General features: G+C 38.4%; 1 protein-coding gene across 3 annotated transcripts in view; it reads right to left on the reverse strand.

Annotated features, from left to right (window-relative positions):
- MAST2 (microtubule associated serine/threonine kinase 2) overlaps positions 1 to 18,781 on the reverse strand; it is a 354,118-nt gene that overhangs the window by 75,999 nt on the left and 259,338 nt on the right. For all 3 annotated transcript variants that reach the window (XM_033915410.1, XM_033915412.1, XM_033915409.1), the window contains 2 exons: positions 18,143 to 18,246; positions 10,305 to 10,459 (listed from right to left, as the gene is read on the reverse strand). In XM_033915410.1, the coding sequence (XP_033771301.1) occupies positions 10,305 to 10,459; positions 18,143 to 18,246 (259 nt within the window). The remainder of the gene's footprint in view (positions 1 to 10,304; positions 10,460 to 18,142; positions 18,247 to 18,781) is intronic.

Below are 18,781 nucleotides of genomic sequence, written 5' to 3' on the forward strand. Positions count from 1 at the left end.
AACCCTCCTGTCCGGCAGGCAGCCAACGACGGAATGAGGCCGGATTGGCCCATCCGTCCCAAAGCTCCGCCTACTGGTGGGGCCTAAGGCGCCTGGGCCAATCAGAATAGGCCCGGGAGCCTTAGGTCCCTCCTGGGGGCAGGGCCTGAGGCACATGATCGGGTTGGGCCCATGTGCCTCAGGCCCCGCCCCCAGGAGGGACCTAAGGCTCCCGGGCCTATTCTGATTGGCCCAGGCGCCTTAGGCCCCACCAGTAGGCGGAGCTTTGGGACGGATGGGCCAATCCGGCCTCATTCCATTGTTGGCTGCCTGCCGGACAGGCGGGTTTGGCTCCCGTCTGTCCGGCCAACTACAGAAAGGTACGGGGAAGGGGGTTGGGGGTGTCGTGGGGGTCGGCCAGGGGGGTCGCGTGTCGGCTGGGGGGGCGGCCGGAGGTTCTTGGGGGGGGGGGCGGTCGTTGGGGGGAGGGGGGTTTGCGTCGAGGGCAGGAGGGCCTGGGATCCCTCCTGCCCGTAATGTAGTGCAGGGTGGGGTTAGGGGGTCGCCATGGCCAGGAGGGTTTGGGCTCCCTCCTGGCCCGAACAACTAGCGGGGGGGGGTCACCAGGGTCAGGAGGACTTGGGCTCCCTCCTGGCCCGATATTGTCGGGGAGTTGGGGAATCGGCGGGGCAAGAGGGCTTGGGCTCCTTTTTGCCCCGATCGTGTCGGGGGGGGGGCAAGAGGGCTTGAGCTCCCTCTTGCCCCGATCGTGTCGGGGAGTCGGCGGTCCTTCGGGGTGGAGGTGCGGGTGTGTGCGAGCGGTCCTGCAGGGGGGGTGAATCGGACGTCGGGGGGGGGGGGGGAGAACTATGTAAAAAAAATTTTGTACAACGCGCTCAGCGTTATATGCATGAAAATACGGTAATACGAACCTGTCTGCGTGTCTCACTTTTGGATGTTCTGGCCGTGAACAAACTCCTGCAGTCTCCGTTAGGGAGGGATGAGGGAAGCTGCCTGTGTTTCCTGGCGCGGAGTCACGTGCGCGCGCTGCAGTCCTGTCACTTCCTCCTCTTCACTTCATGATGAGGCGCGGCACGCAGCCATGGAGGCAAATACGGTAGACGGAGGGACCACACGGAGTCACCCACCGTACCACCCGATTCGGGTAAGCGCAGGTATCGGTGGGTGGCTTATTTGCGGGGGGGTGCCTTATTTTACATTTTTTTCTAAAAAGGGGGGCTGTCTTATTTGATGGCCCTGCCTTATCATCGGGGAAACACGGTATCTATAATGAAAGGGAGAGCTTTAGCCAATCTTAGTGCTAATGCCTTAGTTAAAATTTTTCCATCTACATTTATTAAAGAAATAGGTCTATAATTTGAAACCAAAGTGGGATCCTTATTTGGCTTAAGTAAAACTATTGTTATTGATTCAGCCATAGTACCTGTAATACAACCTTTATTTAGTTGTGTCTGATATAAGTTTAATAAATAGGGCATTATGATATTTTGAAATGATTTATAAAACTCCACTGTATAACCATCTCCACCTGGAGCGGATCCAACCCTAAGGGATTTCAAAGCTGTATCTAACTCTTTTAAGGATATTGGCTCCTCTAAACTTCGTTTTATATGTTCAGGAATCTTTGGTCCCTCTAATAACTTTAAAAAAGCTAAACCATCCTTTTCCTTTTCTGAATAAGGCTCAGAAGAATACAAATCTTTATAAAATTTTAAAAATTGTTTTATATTGGGATCAATTTGGGACAACATTTCACCATTCTCATTTTTAATGGCAACTATCTTTGTTTTTCTTTTTTTTGCTTTAAGATAATTTGCCAGCATTCTTCCTGCCTTATTCGAATTTCCATAATACAAAGCTTGCTTTACAAATAAACCTTTTCTAATTATTTTTGAAGAAATTTCATTATATTTACCTTTAGCTTTTAAAAGTTCTTGTTGTGTCAAATAATCCCATTTTTCTATTAATTTTGATTCTAGAGACTTTACCACTTTTTCCAAATCTGTAAATTGCTGTTTTTCCTTTTTTATTTGCAAAGCTGAATAAGAAATAATTTGTCCTCTAATGTATGCTTTAAAAGCATCCCACAAAGTCTCTATTGAAATGCCTCCTGTATCATTAATTTGAAAATAATCTTTCATTTTTTCCAGAAGATTTTCACAAAAGTCATTATTTGCAAGCAATGCATTATTTAATCTCCATATAGGTCTATTTCCATTCTGATCTATTATTTTAATTTCAATCCACACTCCAGCATGATCAGATAGTATAATTGGATCAATTACAGCCTGTGTGACTTGATGTACTAATTGATTAGAAACAAAAATGTAATCTATTCTAGAAAAAGAATTATGAACCTGGGAGCAAAATGAAAATTCCCGACCATCAAAATGAAGTATACGCCAAATATCTTTTAAATCACAAGATTGTACCAAATTATCAAGGCCTAACGATTTTATAAATCTTCTCGGACTTTTATCCATCAGTGGATCTATAACAGCATTGAAATCCCCTGCTACTACTAGATTTGAAGTAGCCAGTGGAAGAATCAATTGTTGTAGAGTTTTAAAAAATTCATTCTGATTCGAATTAGGGGCATATATATTGAAGAGCATCATGGTGGTATTTCCCATGTCCATTTCCACATATACCCACCTTCCAAGAGGATCAGCTGCCTTAAATTTAAATGAAGAAAAAACACAAAAAGGCAACCTAGTCACATCAAGGTTTGTGTGGGGGACGCTCAAGACGCCTAAAATTGGCTCGCAACTAACAAACCAAAATGGGGTAAATATAATATAGGGTGCTCTCAGTGTGAACCCTCAGTGATAGGAGTGATTGTGTGAGTCGGGGGGTCTGGCTGACAGGGTTTGTTTGGGGGTCGCTCAGGTTGTTTGTGTTGAGTTTAATTTACTCACTTTGATTGTTTGATTTGTTTGATTTAGTGGACTCAGGTCCCTTTAATTTCAGCACACTCAGGGTGCTCAATGATGGTGTGTGGGTGGAGGCTTACCGCCTTGACCCAGAAGTGAAGTGTCGGAGCTGTGCTCCTATCACTGAGGGTTCACACTGAGAGCACCCTATATTATATTTACCCCATTTTGGTTTGTTAGTTGCGAGCCAATTTTGGCGTCTTGAGCGTCCCCCACACAAACCTTGATGTGACTAGGTTGCCTTTTTGTGTTTTTTCTACAGTAGGAATTTTGGCAAATTTGGAGTGTATTGTTGTTGTTGTTAAATTTAAATGAAGCAGAACATTTTTTATTTATTAATATAGCGACACCAGCTTTTTTTCCTATTGCCGAAGAAAAATAACATTGTTTGACCCAATCACCTTTTAGCTTTATAGATTCATTATTTGACAGATGGGTCTCTTGTATGCAGCATATATCAGCGTTTTGTCTTTTTAAAAATAATAATGCCTTTTTTCTTTTAATCGGGTGATTGAGACCATTAACGTTTAAAGATATTATCTTAAGATCCATCCTGTACTAATATAATTTGTAATATAACAATCCCATCTTCAATATTCTTTATGAACTCCATTTTCCCATATATAAGATAATTCAAAGAATTGCCTATTTTACCCAAACCCTTAAAGTTTAATACCCACCCATTTCCTCCCTCCCCACCCCATACATATACGAACACTTGGAAACGCAAATTAGATCAGGTCTGACATTACTCCATCACAAGCTAAAAAATTATAATTTTGTAATTATTACTCCATATTAATAACATAACATAACATATTGCTAATAGAATTTAAAATTTCTATATCTTTGCTTTCTTTTCTATTCATTTTCATAATCATATATACTCATATTTTTAAATCAATCACTCTATATATATTCCATAGAATCTTTTAATTAACTTAAATCAATCTTCACATGTATTTTTAATTCCATTCATAAAAATCATTTCTCCAAAGATTCTAAAATTAGAAAATAAGAAAATATTTAAAAATAAAACATAAATAAAAATTTTTATAACTCATTCCCACTATCATACTTATTTGTATTTCCAAATCAATCATACAGAATCTTCGAGAGATATATCAATTGATCTTTCTCTTTTATCCTGTTAAAAACTAATATCTGCAATAAAATGGGTCAAATATACTTCCTAAATCACTCAATTAATATATTTCTTTAAAAATTAAATATTAGTTTTCCCTATACAACCGTTTATTTTATTCTATATATGTTCTTATATATAAGAGTCTTTACGTCCGTTTTCTTCTAATAACATGAACGCCTTATTTTCAACTTCCTTCTCGAGCTCCCTTCTCACTCTCCGTAGACTTAAAACATAGAAGCAACCAATCTTCTTCATTTCCGGTGCGATCATTTATTAAGGAGAAAGACTTCCTGTCTTCGCGCAGATTTTTATCATTGACTCAGCAACTACTGTATTTCTAGCGCACTTTTCTTTTTTTATTATTTTTTTTTTTTTACTTCCCTTTGAGAATAGAGAAGCTATGGCGTTGAGGGATATCTTCCAAAAGGCTGTCCCAGTCTATCTTCCAGTCTCGCATACATATAGAATCTTCTAGGTAAGTCAATGCTTCGTCTTCCCTCCACGTCATTCAGCCATTGACGTGTTTGCATGCACTCCAAGTCCGTTCCATGCTCGTGATTGTAATCATCGTTGTTTTTTAAAGTAAGTTGAAAATTTCAGCATTCTAAACGGTGTATTCATTTTTATATATTTTTCAGAATTCCTTTGTAACTTAAGCGATTTTAAAAAGAATTTAAAATGCTTTTTATTCAAGGATGCCTTTAACTTATAAATTATTTCTGAGCTTTCCCTCATTCTCTTTTTTCTTTTCCATGCATCTTTTCTTAATTTCTTTTTTTTTTTTATTTTTTTTTTCTCTTGATATCTTTTTCATTATTGTATAAATTTATTAGTACATTTGTTAAGTAAATTTTTTTTTTTAAATTGTATTTATTGTATAAATTGTTAGTTTTTAATATCGTATATGTCATTTCCTATTTTAGTATTATGTTTAATTTACATGTTACTTTTATATATTGTAATTCGCTTAGAAACAATTTAATTAAGCGATTAATCGAATATAAATAAAACTTGAAACTTTGTCCTCCTTTAGCACTCCCTTTATTCCATGGTTATTCAACGGCCCCACCGCTTCCTTCACGGGTCGTTTCTCCTTAATATATCAAAAGAACGGCTTGAAGTTTTTTGCCTCCATGGCTATTTTTTTCCTCGTAGTCTCTTTTGCCCCTCTTACTGCCTTATGGCACCTGCTTTGATGTTTGCGCTTTTTCCAATTTTTGTCCGTTTTTGACCTTTTCCATTCTTTAAACAAAGTCTTCTTATCTCTGATCGCTTCTTTCACCGCTACAGTGAGCCTCACCGGTTCCTTGCTCTTTTTCCTCTTGGATCCCTTGTTGATACGCAGTATATATAGATTTTGCGCCTCAGTGACTGTGTTTTTAAAAAGGGACCATGCTTGTTCTAGCGTTTTTCAGTGCTTATCCTCTTCTTAATCTTCTTCCCCACCATGAGTCTCATCCCTTCGTAATTTCCTTTTTGGAAGTTCAGTGCCGTTGTTCTGGATCGATGTTTCGCCCCCGTGTCCAGGTTGAAATGGATCATATTGTGATCACTGTTTCCCAGCGTTCCTTCTACTTCTACACCTTGTGCCAGTCCTCGTAGTCCATTTAGAATTAAGTCCAGAATCACATTTCCTCTTGTATTTTCCTTGACAAGTTGTTCCAGGAAGCAATTGCCTACAGCATCCAGGGACTTGGTCTCCCTACCACAGCCAAAGGTGCCCACGATAACTGTGTTGCCTCCCTTGCAGTTGCGTTTAATCTCATCCGTCATTTCTCCTTCAATTTCTTTGGACTGCCCTGGGGGTCGGTAGTAGGTGCCGATCTTCATTTCCGTTCCATATGTTCCCGGAATCTTGACCCATACAGACTCTAACTTATTTTTCGTTTCCGGCGTGTTCTCTCCGATAGACTCAATTCCCTCTTTCATGTATAGGGCAATACCCCCACCTTTCTGACCCACTCTGTCTCTGCGGTATAGCTTGTATCCTAGTAGCAGTGTCCCAAACGTTTTTCTCGTTCCACCATGTTTCTGTGATGCCGATGATGTCAAGGTTATCTTTTTGTGCCACAGCTTCCAATTCTCCCATCTTATTCCTTAAGCTCCTTGCATTCGTGTACATATACTTGAGATATTGGGAGTTCTTTTTGATTCCTCTCTTTCTTTTAAGGACCAAATAAATTCCTTGGTCAAGAAATGCTTCTATAGTTTGCGAATGCTGAGGAAGGTTAGACATCTTTTTCATCACCGTCATTTTTCTATTTTAGTTCAATCAATTATATTATCTCGTCTTGATTACTGTAATGCTATCTACCTCGTCATTACAAAAATTTGTCACTATAGATTACAATTAATTCATAATACTGCTGCAAAGCTGATCTTTGGAAAACGTAAATTTGACCATGTGACCTCCTTTGCTTCAGAGTCTTCATTGGCTCCTGGTTTATTTTAGAATTCAAATTAAATGCGCTTGAATTTCTTTTAAAATTCTACATGGTATCTTTAATCCTCTTATTCCTTTATTTTGGAATGTTTACCGATTCTCCTTTGCAAGAGGTATCCAGCAATTTAAACTCTCCCTTCCTTCTAAAAAAGGGATTAAAGGAGTCAAGATCTTCAGTCAATCTTTGGTTTTTAAAAACTCTGGAATGATCTCCCCTTTTTTTTTTTCAGGAGTTCCAGTTTGTTTCAATTTTTCCGGAAATTTTTAAAAATTATTCTATTTGCCAAACATTTTGAAAATTAATTATTTTCAAATTTTGCTATTATCTTCTATTTATCATTTGTAAATCATTCCCTGTTTATTTAATTGCTGTAAACCGAGTCGAGCCTTCTCAGAATGATGACTCGGTATACAAAGTTAACCTTTGTTTAGTTTAGTTTGTGGCCTATTACTTTCTTGCATTTCCTTCCCTCTCGTGTCCCTTTGGATCCGTCAGGATTTATATCATGCCTATGATCCGGTGAGTCTTCCCCACAATCTTCCTGTATGGAATCCTCTAGGTATACCGTTTCCCGAACCATCGACTCTTGGTCAACTGTCGGCTTTCCCCTTCTTCCTAGTTTAAAAACTTCTCAATTTCCCGGAAGCCATCTCTCGGGTCAGCCATGTGTGGCATGCAAGAGCCACTGCACACATCCCTGCAAACAAGTGCCGCTGAAGGCAGGAAGGAGCAGCTCAGGTGGAAGGAGGACTGTTGAGGTAACTGGGATCCCAGGCTGACAAGGAAGGCTTCCCTCTGACATCAGAGGGAAGCCTTCCGGGTTGGCTTTGAAAGGCCTGTTTATAAATGGAATCCCTGGTGCCGGTGAACGCACTGGGTGCGAGGGTGGGGGACTGTTCGACCCATGATAGGGAGGGAGTATGGCTGCAGGACTTGCGAGAGGGAGGGCTGCTGCTGCACCCATGATCGTGAGGGGGGGCTGCTAACCCGGAGGTGTGGGAAGGGAGGCAAGTCGCGGCAGATCCTTTAGTGTGGGGACAAGGCCATTCACGCTCCATGGGGTGGTGAATGGCCTTGTCCCCGTATCCACAGCAACTAGTTAATTTTTCCCCCTGTTCTGGCGAGTTCCCGCGAGTAACAGTCATGGTGTTATTCTCTACTTGTTACTTGTACTGATTGCTCATAAATGGAGGGGAGTTCTTTTTTAAGAAGTTTCCAGAGAGGTCATTTTAATATTAAGACCTTGTTAGACTACAGTTTTAATATTAATGACCTCACTGAATTATATTTGCAAAGTACAATCAGAGTCTGCTGAAAAGCACGGAAAAAACCATGGTGAGCCGTTTTAATAATTGGACGGTAAAATCAGTGCATTTAACAATGGTTTAAAGCCATTGTTAAATGCACAGTGATTTTAGAGAATCAGCTTCTAAGTTTTTGCACCAGATTAAAGGCAAAAATAATGTACTCACTGATCAAACTTCTGTGTACTAGTAGCTGCAGCAAAAGCAACAGCAAGCACTTCCTTGTTACACTGATTAGGAGTGAACTCTATCCCACAATTCATTTAAATACCATGGCAACAGGCACTTTGCATTAAATTCCAGGGCCAATGACATAGTAAGGAGGAGAGGTGGTCCTCCCCGGGCGCCATCTTCCTTGGGGTGCCAGCACCCCTCCTCCTCTCTGCCCCCCTTCCCATTCCTCCCCCTGCTGTGCATAAGCCTCTTCCCTTCCCCCATACCTTTTTAACTTCGGCACAAGAAGCCACCAACTTGCTGCCCATGTCGGCTTCAGCACTCTGACATCACTAAACAGATTGGAACTAAAAAAAGAGACCCACATCTAGGAAGTGATATCAAAGAGAGTGCTGAAGCCAATGCGGGCAGTAAGTCAGTGGCTGCTTGAGCTGAAGTTAAAAAGATATGGAGAAGGGGGGTGTACGCGGCAGGGGGAGGGGGCACAACTGCCCCTGGTGCTGCTCACCCTCACTATGCCACTGTCTAGGGCAACAAGCAATACAAATGGAAAAAAGGGGAGCGAACCCTCATTAAAAAAGGGTCTAAAAGTGCACACAAGTACTGAAAAAGTATGAATCCTTCAAAAGTACTAAGTTTTTCCAGTGTAAAAATGGAATGCATTCATTTACCAAACTTATGTTTAACAACCGCAGCATGCAGTTCTATGTTGTACTGATTCATGCCCTGATTCTAAACAGGATACTATCTAGTTTGATAAAAAATGCTGGAGGTAGTGAGTGCATGCACAAAAACTAATACTAATTAAAAAAGGCTGATAAAAAACTAAAACAGAACTGTAAATCCTTATTCTATTTCCTAAAAATAAAATCATTGCAAAGAAAAAACTAAATACTTTTGTGACAGAACCAAAGCAAGAATAGTTAAAGAAATACTGACAGGTCCATACATAATAACATAGTAGATGACAGCAGATAAAGACTTAAATGGTCTATCCCAGGGGTAGGGAACTCCGGTCCTCGAGAGCCGTATTCCAGTCGGGTTTTCAGGATTTCCCCAATGAATATGCATGAGATCTATTTGCATGCACTGCTTTCAATGCATATTCATTGGGGAAATCCTGAAAACCCAACTGGAATACGGCTCTCGAGGACCGGAGTTCCCTACCCTTAGACTCTATCCAGTCTGCCCAACATGATTTGATTTAAATTTTTTAAATTTTTTCTTCTTAGCTATTTCTGGGCAAGAATCCAAAGCTCTACCCGGTACCCATATTCAGTCCTCCAGAAGCTGATTTTAATTTTTTCCCATAATAAGATAATGGTTAAAGAAGGGAGGGAGGGAAGGGGTAAAGAATTTATTCTCTTTATTATACATTATAAAAAATATATCATAATGAGAAATGATATGTGATAAAGAAATTGTCCTATGAGAAATTAATGTGATAAAGGGAGGGAAAAGGGTTCATAATTAAATAATAATTGATAAAATCATTACAATATATATGTTATATAAATTCATAAGAAAAATAATATAAAATATGGTTTATATAAAATACATTATAGAGATATCAAGTGTATTGTTAAGATAAATGTATGAAAAATTTATAACACTTGTTGATATGTGAAAAAATCAATAAAAAACTTAAAACAGAAAAAAAAAAAAAGAAGAACCTCTGCTCAGTTCTAAGTAACAAAGGGATGAAATATGGCCATGTCTGGCTAATGTTGATTTTAAGTATATTTCCTTAATAAATATGGTTAACAATTTCAGGAGTTGACACCGTTTGAGGTCTCCCAGACTTTGCTGGGAGGCCTCAAAATTTCCACACTGAAAGTTTGCACACTATATCTTCATTGTGGAATATGATGAGAATTTGTTATTCAATGTTTGTATCATAATTCATGGATTTCCTTTGGAGATTTCTTCTGTCAAAATTAGCATTATGATTCTGCAAATTGGCACTTTGCAAAATAAAATAATGCTCTTTTCAGCTACAGTGGAAAAATAACACTCAGAATTTAGGAAGTTGGTTGGGCTGAGAACTTTTCACCACTCCCTCATATAGTTACAATGCTAATTGCACATTTTATATACGGTTTTAAAAATATTAAAAGAAAAAATGGATTGAGAACAGATAGCTAAGGAGTGGTCTAATGGAAAGAGTCTTAAAATAGGAACTCTGGTCATAATATATAGTTTAAATGCAACAAGCTATATTAGAAACATACAAGATAATATTTTGTGCACTCTAGGTAGTACTGTAAATTTAGAGAAGCAGATTTGTCTGCTTTGTACTTACATTTCAGGAGATCCAATCATCCAGGAGCGATCACGGTGTTTCAGGCCACTGAGACTATCCAGCTTATCTTCTTTTTCCTCACTTAAGCTGCGTTTCGTTGGAGGAGGAGTTTTCCTCTCTTCATTTAGGGAAAGACGTTCCATGCTACTATAAACCTGTGCATGCAGTACGAAAAGCAGCTAAGATCTCACTGTCCATGCCACATTAAAAAAAATGATGAACAGGATGTACAAATTTACACACAACACTGGTCAACAAAAAAAAAGTGGTTTTCTTTGCTACTGAGAACTTAAGAAGCGATTTTAGTTAATTTAATGACACTAGTTCCAGATCTGTAATTGAAATTCAGCTAGCACATCAGGTTTCTGAGATATACGTTATTGATTTTTAGAGTTTGCCATATCGGCACAATACTGTGAGCATGAACTGTATCCCACCAAACTTGTGTTAAGGAGTTTACTCTGAAAACAAACACGAAGACAATAAGGAGATTGGTTATGCCTCTCTTAACCCACACAAAAGCTATGTCAGCATGTTTAGAAATGTTTGAGACACTTGCTTTTACGTTTGTACTCTATATTTGCCTCTCTCTGCAAGAACCAACAATAGTCTCCCATCATACTGGGATTGAACTTTCTCTATCTGCTTTCCATCACCTTGATATCTTGATGAAATCTTTCCCCATGCTCATCACTGACATCACCAAGACTGGGTGAGAAGAAGTCGAGGTGAGAATGAAAGAAGTGCATTTTAAGTGACATTCTGGCACCCATTAGCTGATATGCTGTCAGCATGTCCTCCACAAGCTCAGCATAATTCTCTGATCTGTGATTACCAAGAAAATTCTGAGCAACCAGCACAAATGCTTCCCATGCTGCTGATTCAGTTGGGTTCAGCCTCTGTTTGAACGCATCAAGGATCAGTTCACAGATTTCGGGTCCAACAAAAACACCTTCTTTGATTTTGGCTTCACTTTTCTCAAAACCAAATGTACTTCTTAAGTGCTGAAACACATCACCATTTCTGTCCATCACTTTGACAAAATTTTTCAGAAGTGCTAGAAGACAGATTTTCTCACGATGGACTAACACCAGGTGCTTCATATTGTATCTCTAGGTATGCAGTCATCTCAGTTTGCCACTGTTTCTGCCTGTAATGGTTGGCATCATCACGACTGTTCTAAAGACATATGCAGCACATATATTTGGTGACCCAGAAGGAGTGACACAACTTTGAGATCACCACAGAGGTTCCACTGGTGTTCTGCATAGCGTGTGAGTTTTAAAAGTGTCTCCATTGACTCGTATGTTTCCTTCAACCCAACTGCATGAGCAATAGGATCAGATGGCTTTTGGTTTCCATTGTGTAAATGTACCGCTTTAAGGCTTGAATAGTTTCCATTTGTCAGAAACATGTTCATATCCCAGTTCACGCATGAGACCATTAATATCAGTACAGAAACAAATGTTTCCTTCCATTTGGTAAAAGGAAGCCAGGATGGTGTGGCAATCACAGAAAAAAAAATATTTTGGTGTCCTGCCTTGAACCCAATAATTCTGCTTTCTCCTTTGACAGTGACAAGTCTCTAACCAGATTATTAAGATCTTCTTGAGTTAGCAAGTGAGGTTGTTTTTCATCCACTTCAGGTTTATACAACTCCTCCACAGCAGCAGTGGCACATTCTTCATCTGAACTTTCGGTACATTGTGCTGAAGGAAGGAGGAATTGGAACTGGTTTCTCCGAGTCATGAGGGATGGGCAATCAGAATACACAATTTTTGATTTATTCCTCTTTGTGAATCCAGCAATTTTTGTTATGCAAAAATAACAGTCTGAGTGATGATTTGTTGGTTCTTGCCACACCATGGGTACAGTGAAAGGCATCTTCTTCCGTTTCCCATTCAGCTACTGTGTTCATCTGGAACAGACAGTGCAGCACACATGAGGTGCCCACGTTTTATCTTGGTTGCCAACTTTACAGCCAAACTAATGCTAAGGTGTTAAGGTGTGAGGGGGAGGGGGTAAAAGCATCAAAATTTTTGAGGATTCCTACAGATCCCTGGTGGGAGGAGGGAAATAACCCACTGGTCCCAGAATAAAGAGAGATTGTACAAGAATAGGACATTGCAGTCTTCCCAGTTAAGGATAGGACACGGCTTCCAGGAAACTCTCAGCATTGTCTTATCCCTAGGTGGAAGACTACAGTGTCAAGAAAGGTTAACATTTGGAATGTATACTTGACCGTGGCCTGTCTGCAAAAGTTCATCATATTACTATTGTTTATCATTTGTTTATTCAGGTTGATATACTACTAAAGTTGCAAAAAAATCAAAGAAATTTACATAAATAAAAACAGTTATTAAATCTCAAATAAACAAACAAGCCAACAAATTTAAAACTCATAAAAGGCACTGAATTTACATTAAGGTCTCAATGGCCATTATTTTAGAAACTTTAACATGTAAGCAGCACCATTTATATGTGTGTATTGAATACAAGTTCAACAACCCATTTCAGAAAGCTGATATTCACATATGGAGGTCCACATTATGCAGAAATTTCAAGGGAATGGTTATGATTATAGTTATCTTTATTTGAAAAACCACCTTTCCTTCACAGATATCAAAGTGGTTTACAATCTAATCTAATATTTGTATGTCATGCACATCTAAACAGACTCTAGGTGACTTAAGGAAGGAGGGAAGTCGGGTAGGGATGGAGGATGGAGCAGAAGGGTGACAGGAAACAAAAATCCTAGGCAAATTAAGTAAAGGTCAGGTGCTTATGACGATCTTAGAAGAATTGTCGAAGAGTGAAGTTTTCAGTTTCTTCCGGAATAGGGTATGGTTGGTTTCAATTCTTATAGTCTTTGTGAGATCATTCCAGATTTCATGGACTGGAAAATTCTTCTGTACTTGAGACTTTTTGTCGAGGGAAGGTTCAATTGGATCCTGTTGGCAGGGGTCCCCAAAGTCCCTCCTTGAGGGCCGAATCCAGTCGGGTTTTCAGGATTTCCCCAATGAATATGCATGAGATCTATGTGCATGCACTGCTTTCAATGCATATTCATTGGGGAAATCCTGAAAACCCAACTGGATTTGGCCCTCAAGGAGGAACTTTGGGGACCCCTGCTGTTGAGAATTCTTTTTTTTTTTTAATCTTTATTCATTTTTGCAACTTACAACAAGTATATCAATAAATGACATGTGAAATTGAATACAACACTTGAATTTCTATCATATATAACATTAATAATAAATGATAAAATTTATTCCCTCCCTCCCATTCCCACCATATCCTATACATTCACATAATGCTTATAAAATGTTCTTTCCTTTTGACTGGAAAGGGGTCACGAGTGGCGTCCCGCAGGGGTCAGTGCTGGGACTGCTGCTGTTCAATATATTCATTAATGATCTGGAATCAGGGAAGAAGTGCGAAGTTATAAAATTCGCGGACGACACAAAACTCTCCAGTAGGGTTAGAACTGTTGAGGAATTTAAAGAACTACAAAGGGATCTGAACAAACTGAGTGAGTGGGCAAATAAATGGCAGATGAGCTTCAATGTAGAGAAATATAAAGTCTTGCACATAGGGAAAGGAAACCCAATGTATAACTACACGATGGGGGAGATGGTACTGGGGGAAGGCAACCTAGAAAAGGACTTGGGGGTTTTGGTGGATAAAACAATGAAGCTGGCGGCATAAAGCGCAGCGGCCTCAAAGAAGGCGAACAGAATGTTGGGCATTATCAAAAAAGGTATCACTACCAGAACGAAGGAAGTTATCCTGCCACTGTATCGGGCATCTGGAGTTCTGCGTTCAATATTTATCGCCGTACCTTAAGAAGGATATGGCGATACTCGAGAGGGTCCAGAGAAGAGCAACAAGGTTGATAAAAGGCATGGAAAACCTTTCATATGCTGAAAGGCTAGAGAAGCTGGGGCTCTTCCCTGGAAAAGCGGAGACTTAGAGGGGACATGATAGAAACTTAAGATCATGAAAGGCATAGAGAGGTAGAGAGGGACAGATTCTTCGACTAGCGGGGCAACAAAAACAAGAGGGCATTCAGAAAAATTGAACGGAGACAGATTCAGAACAGATGCTAGGAAGTTCTTCTTCACTCAGAGGGAGGTGGACACCTGGAATGCGCTTCCAGAGGAGGTAGTAGGAGAGTACGATTTTGGGTTTCAAAATGGGATTGGATGATTTCCTGAAGAAAAAGGGGATTGAAGGGTATAGATAGAGGGTTACTATGCAGGATATTAAATGATTAGGGAATAAAAAGTTTTAGGTAAAGGATCACTTACAGGTCATGGACCTGGGGGGCCGCCACAGGAGCTGACTGCTGGACATGATGGACCCATGGTCTGACTCAGCAGAGGCAATGCTTATGTTCTTATGTTATGTTCTTATACAGCTAATAAAAATTCAGAACCCCCCCTCTCATTTGCATTGAACTTATAATGGAAAAATGGTATCTATTCATTACAATAATTTGTCAATGGCCCCCAGATCTCTTTAGATTTCTTAAAATTCACTTTTTTGTATGGCTATGGTTCTTTCCATTTTATAGATGTGACATAACGAATTCCACCAAAAACTGTAATTGAGTCTACTCCAATTCTTCCAATTACTTGTGATATGTTGTATGGCGACCCCAGTCATAATTAATAAAAGCCTATTATTTTTAGATGAAATTTGGCTCTTTGCTCTCATTTGGCATACCAAATAGAACTGTATCATAAGATAATGCCACAGGATTTTACAATAGACAATTTATTTGGCCCTATATTGATTTCCAAAATGCCAAGATAAATGGACACTAGAATAATAAATGATCTAGAGTCCCTGCTTCAAGATGACAATGCCAGCATCTATTAGACTTAGAGCTATCTAACTTTTGTAATCTAATTGGGGTCCAAAATGCTCTCTGTAGAAGAAAAAAACAAGTTTGTCTCATAGATGCGGACACTGTACATCTCATCCTCCAAGACCAAATTCGTGGCCATTGAGACGCAGAAATTTGATGCTTAATCTCAATGCTCCAAATATCCCTATGACCAGTTTTAGGTTTTTTATTTACAAATCTATTTATCAATTTATACCACTGTGTGGCCTGGTGTCCCAGGAAATCCACCTGAAAACATAAGAATTCCAAACTATATTGCGTATTAAGATTTTTCCATTCAGGGAATCCTACCTGAAAGGCCTGCTTCAGTTGCAACCATCTAAAGCTCTGTGATTTATTAAGAAAATATTTATTTTGCAACTGTGAAAAATTCAGCAGTTTACCATTTGAAATAATATCATCTAAAATGCGTATACTTGCTATCAACCAATGCTTCCAGATGACCTTAAATCCTCCTATTTGAATCTTGGAGTTTAACCATATGGTTTGATTTGTTGATTTATAGATTGGAACAGATGTTAAATTACTTACATATCGTAAGGTTTTCCATGTATCCATTAATATTCTGTTTTCTTTATACAATCTAGGCATTTTAATACTGAGAACATGACATAAACGTAAAGGAAACATGAGTCGCCATTCCAACCACAACCAATCTGGGGTATTATCAATGAGCTCTGGGAGGACCCAAATCATACCCTGGTGCAAAATATAGGCTTGATGATACCTATAAAAATTGTGAAAATTTACTCCACCCTCTGAAATTGGTTTCTGTAAAGATACTAAAGCGATTCTAGGAATTTTACCCAGCCAAATAAATTTTGTAAGAATACGATTTATTTTTTAATAAAAAGACCCCTGAAAAAAAATTGGTATCATACCCATTTGATAACAAACCACAGGCAATATCATCATTTTGATAGTTTGTACTCTCCCCCACCAAGAAAGATGTAAAGGATTCCATTGCTCACACATTTCTGTTACCTTCTGTAATAAAATTTTTTCATTCTCTTTCTTTGTGTCTTCCAGCGTATTTTTTATCCTAAAACTTAAATATTTTATTCCATCCTCCTTCCATAGAAAGGGGAATGAATCGAACAAGCCTTTAGTACAGTGAATATTTAGTGGAAGAACTTCTGATTTACTCCAGTTTATCTTATACCCTGAAAATTTTCCAAATTTCTCTATCAATTCAAGTAAGCATGGAATGGTTGTTTCTGGATTTCTCAAATGAAGTAGTATATCATCTGCAGAGACTTTATATTCCCGATCTGAATAAGGAATACCCTGTATCTCCTTCACTTGCTGAACAGCTAATAACAAGGGTTCTAATACAATATCAAAAAGCAAAGGAGATAGGGGACAACCTTGTCTAACTCCCCTCTGCAGACTAAAATGCTCTGATACATTATTATTAATATATAATCAACAGGGGAACTATACAATGTTTGAATCATTTGTATAAATCCTGAACCTATACTAAACCATTCTAATACTTGATATATGAAAGTCCATTCCATCCAATCAAAGGCTTTTTCTGCATCCAAAGACACACAAAAAGCCGGATCATTAAAGGCTTTGTTTAAATTTAACATATGGAAAGCCAATCTGGTGTTATTAGATGAATGTCTCTTAGCAACAAACCCAGTTTGGTGTATATCAATAATGATAGGGAGAGCCTGAGCCAAGCATACAGCCAATGTCTTAGCTAAAAGTTTTACATCTACACTGATTAAAGAGATAGGCCTGTAGTTTGAAACCAAAGTGGGATCTCTGGCTTTGGCAAAACTATAAAGATTCTGCCAGAGTCTCCGTTATATGTTGAAGGAAAGAAGCGTGAAATTTTCTTCACAAAGATCTTTGTTAAATCTACCCATCCCACTTAACCGAATCGTTCATGCATCTGTTTCATATCGCTCGTGCCAGGATTCAAATATTGTCAAGTTTCAAATGAAGCAGTCATTTCATTAACACTTTCAATTTCCTTCTATTGCATTCCACCACGATATTTCCACATTTTAGCTACCTCACAACTCAAATTTCCAATGTAATAAAATAGTTTACGGTGTACATCAAGAAGAACAAAAATGTAAGCTCCAATGAGGGCATTTATTATGAAGACATAGGCTGCTCACACTGCTCCAAATACTCCTGCAGTTTCCTTGGCTCAACAAAATGTAAAGTTTTGTTAGCATGTGTGACCCTTATTACTGCAGGGTACATCAAGCCTTATCTAGCACCCAATGCCCTCAGTTGTGGACGTAGATCCAACATTTGCTTCCTTTTAATTGCTGTAGCCTTAGTGAAGTCAGGCACTATATGGATTCTTGAGTCCTGACATTTAAGATTTTTATTTTCCTTTGCTAACTTACAGATTTCTACTACATGCTGGTATCGTAGCAGTTTAAAAATTAGTGTCCTGGGTGCTTTTTGACTGTTTGTTTTTTGCACTGGAATCCTGTGCGCTCTCTCGATCTCCAACGGGATTTTTGATTTAATTGGTAACCGTTCAAGAAAAGAAATTGGGTCGCTCTTCTCTACCCCTTTCGATTTTTTAAACCATTTTTTGTATTGTATTCTGTACTCTGAAATGCTGTTAACTTTCCTAGATATATGATCTAGTTACTCTTAATACAATCTACTTAGAAGTCATTAGGTAATTAGCAGAATATAAGACAAATAACTAACTGTTAAGAACAAAAATCTAGAGTAATACCTTTCAGTTTCTGGATAACAGAATTATTCATTCAATCTTTTGTAACTTAACAATTATATAGTAATAGTAGTCTTCTATAAGATATATCAACTTAGAAAATAATGTACTGTATATTCAACTGTTATGATGACACTAGTCAATTGAAGCAGTTCAACTACTGGAATGGCCTGATGCGAGTTTAAGGTTAGGATGATAAAAAAAGCACCTTACCTTACTAAATCGTGGTGAACATGAGGAGAAGTGCCTGATTTCTACCCGGTCATTTGTATCTTCCTCTTCTTCAGAATCAACATGATGATATCGTTCAGAACGAGCTGAAGTCCCAAGACATATTGTACAAATCAGGTAAGACAAAATGCTAGGAATTCATTGTTTCTTTCTAAAACTAAATTTTTTTAAAAAAATTTTTATTTATTAAATTTTGCATTCTTACAATAATTGATTGTACATATTATCTTCAATCAATATATGAAAATTGTGATTACAAATAATTCATCTTATCACATATAATATAACCCTCCCCTTTTTCATTTCTTAATTCCATATAATATACATTCCCCCCCATTCTAATATAACTATTACTAATGTGCTATGAAATCTGATCATTGGAATAACGAGTCAATGGTTCCCAAATTTTCTTAAAATTATGAATATTTCCCTGTTGTAATGCTATTGTTTTTTCCATTTTGTATATATGACAGACTGAATTCCACCAAAATGTAAAATTTAATTTGGTATAGTCCTTCCAATTTTGAGTTATTTGTTGCATGGCGACCCCTGTCAATATTAATAATTTTACGATTTAGGTACTTTTGAGTTTCTTAGATAACTCTTAGTTATTTCCAACAA

The sequence above is a fragment of the Geotrypetes seraphini genome, chromosome 12, assembly GCF_902459505.1.
Source record: "Geotrypetes seraphini chromosome 12, aGeoSer1.1, whole genome shotgun sequence".
Taxonomy (NCBI): Eukaryota; Metazoa; Chordata; class Amphibia; order Gymnophiona; family Dermophiidae; genus Geotrypetes; species Geotrypetes seraphini.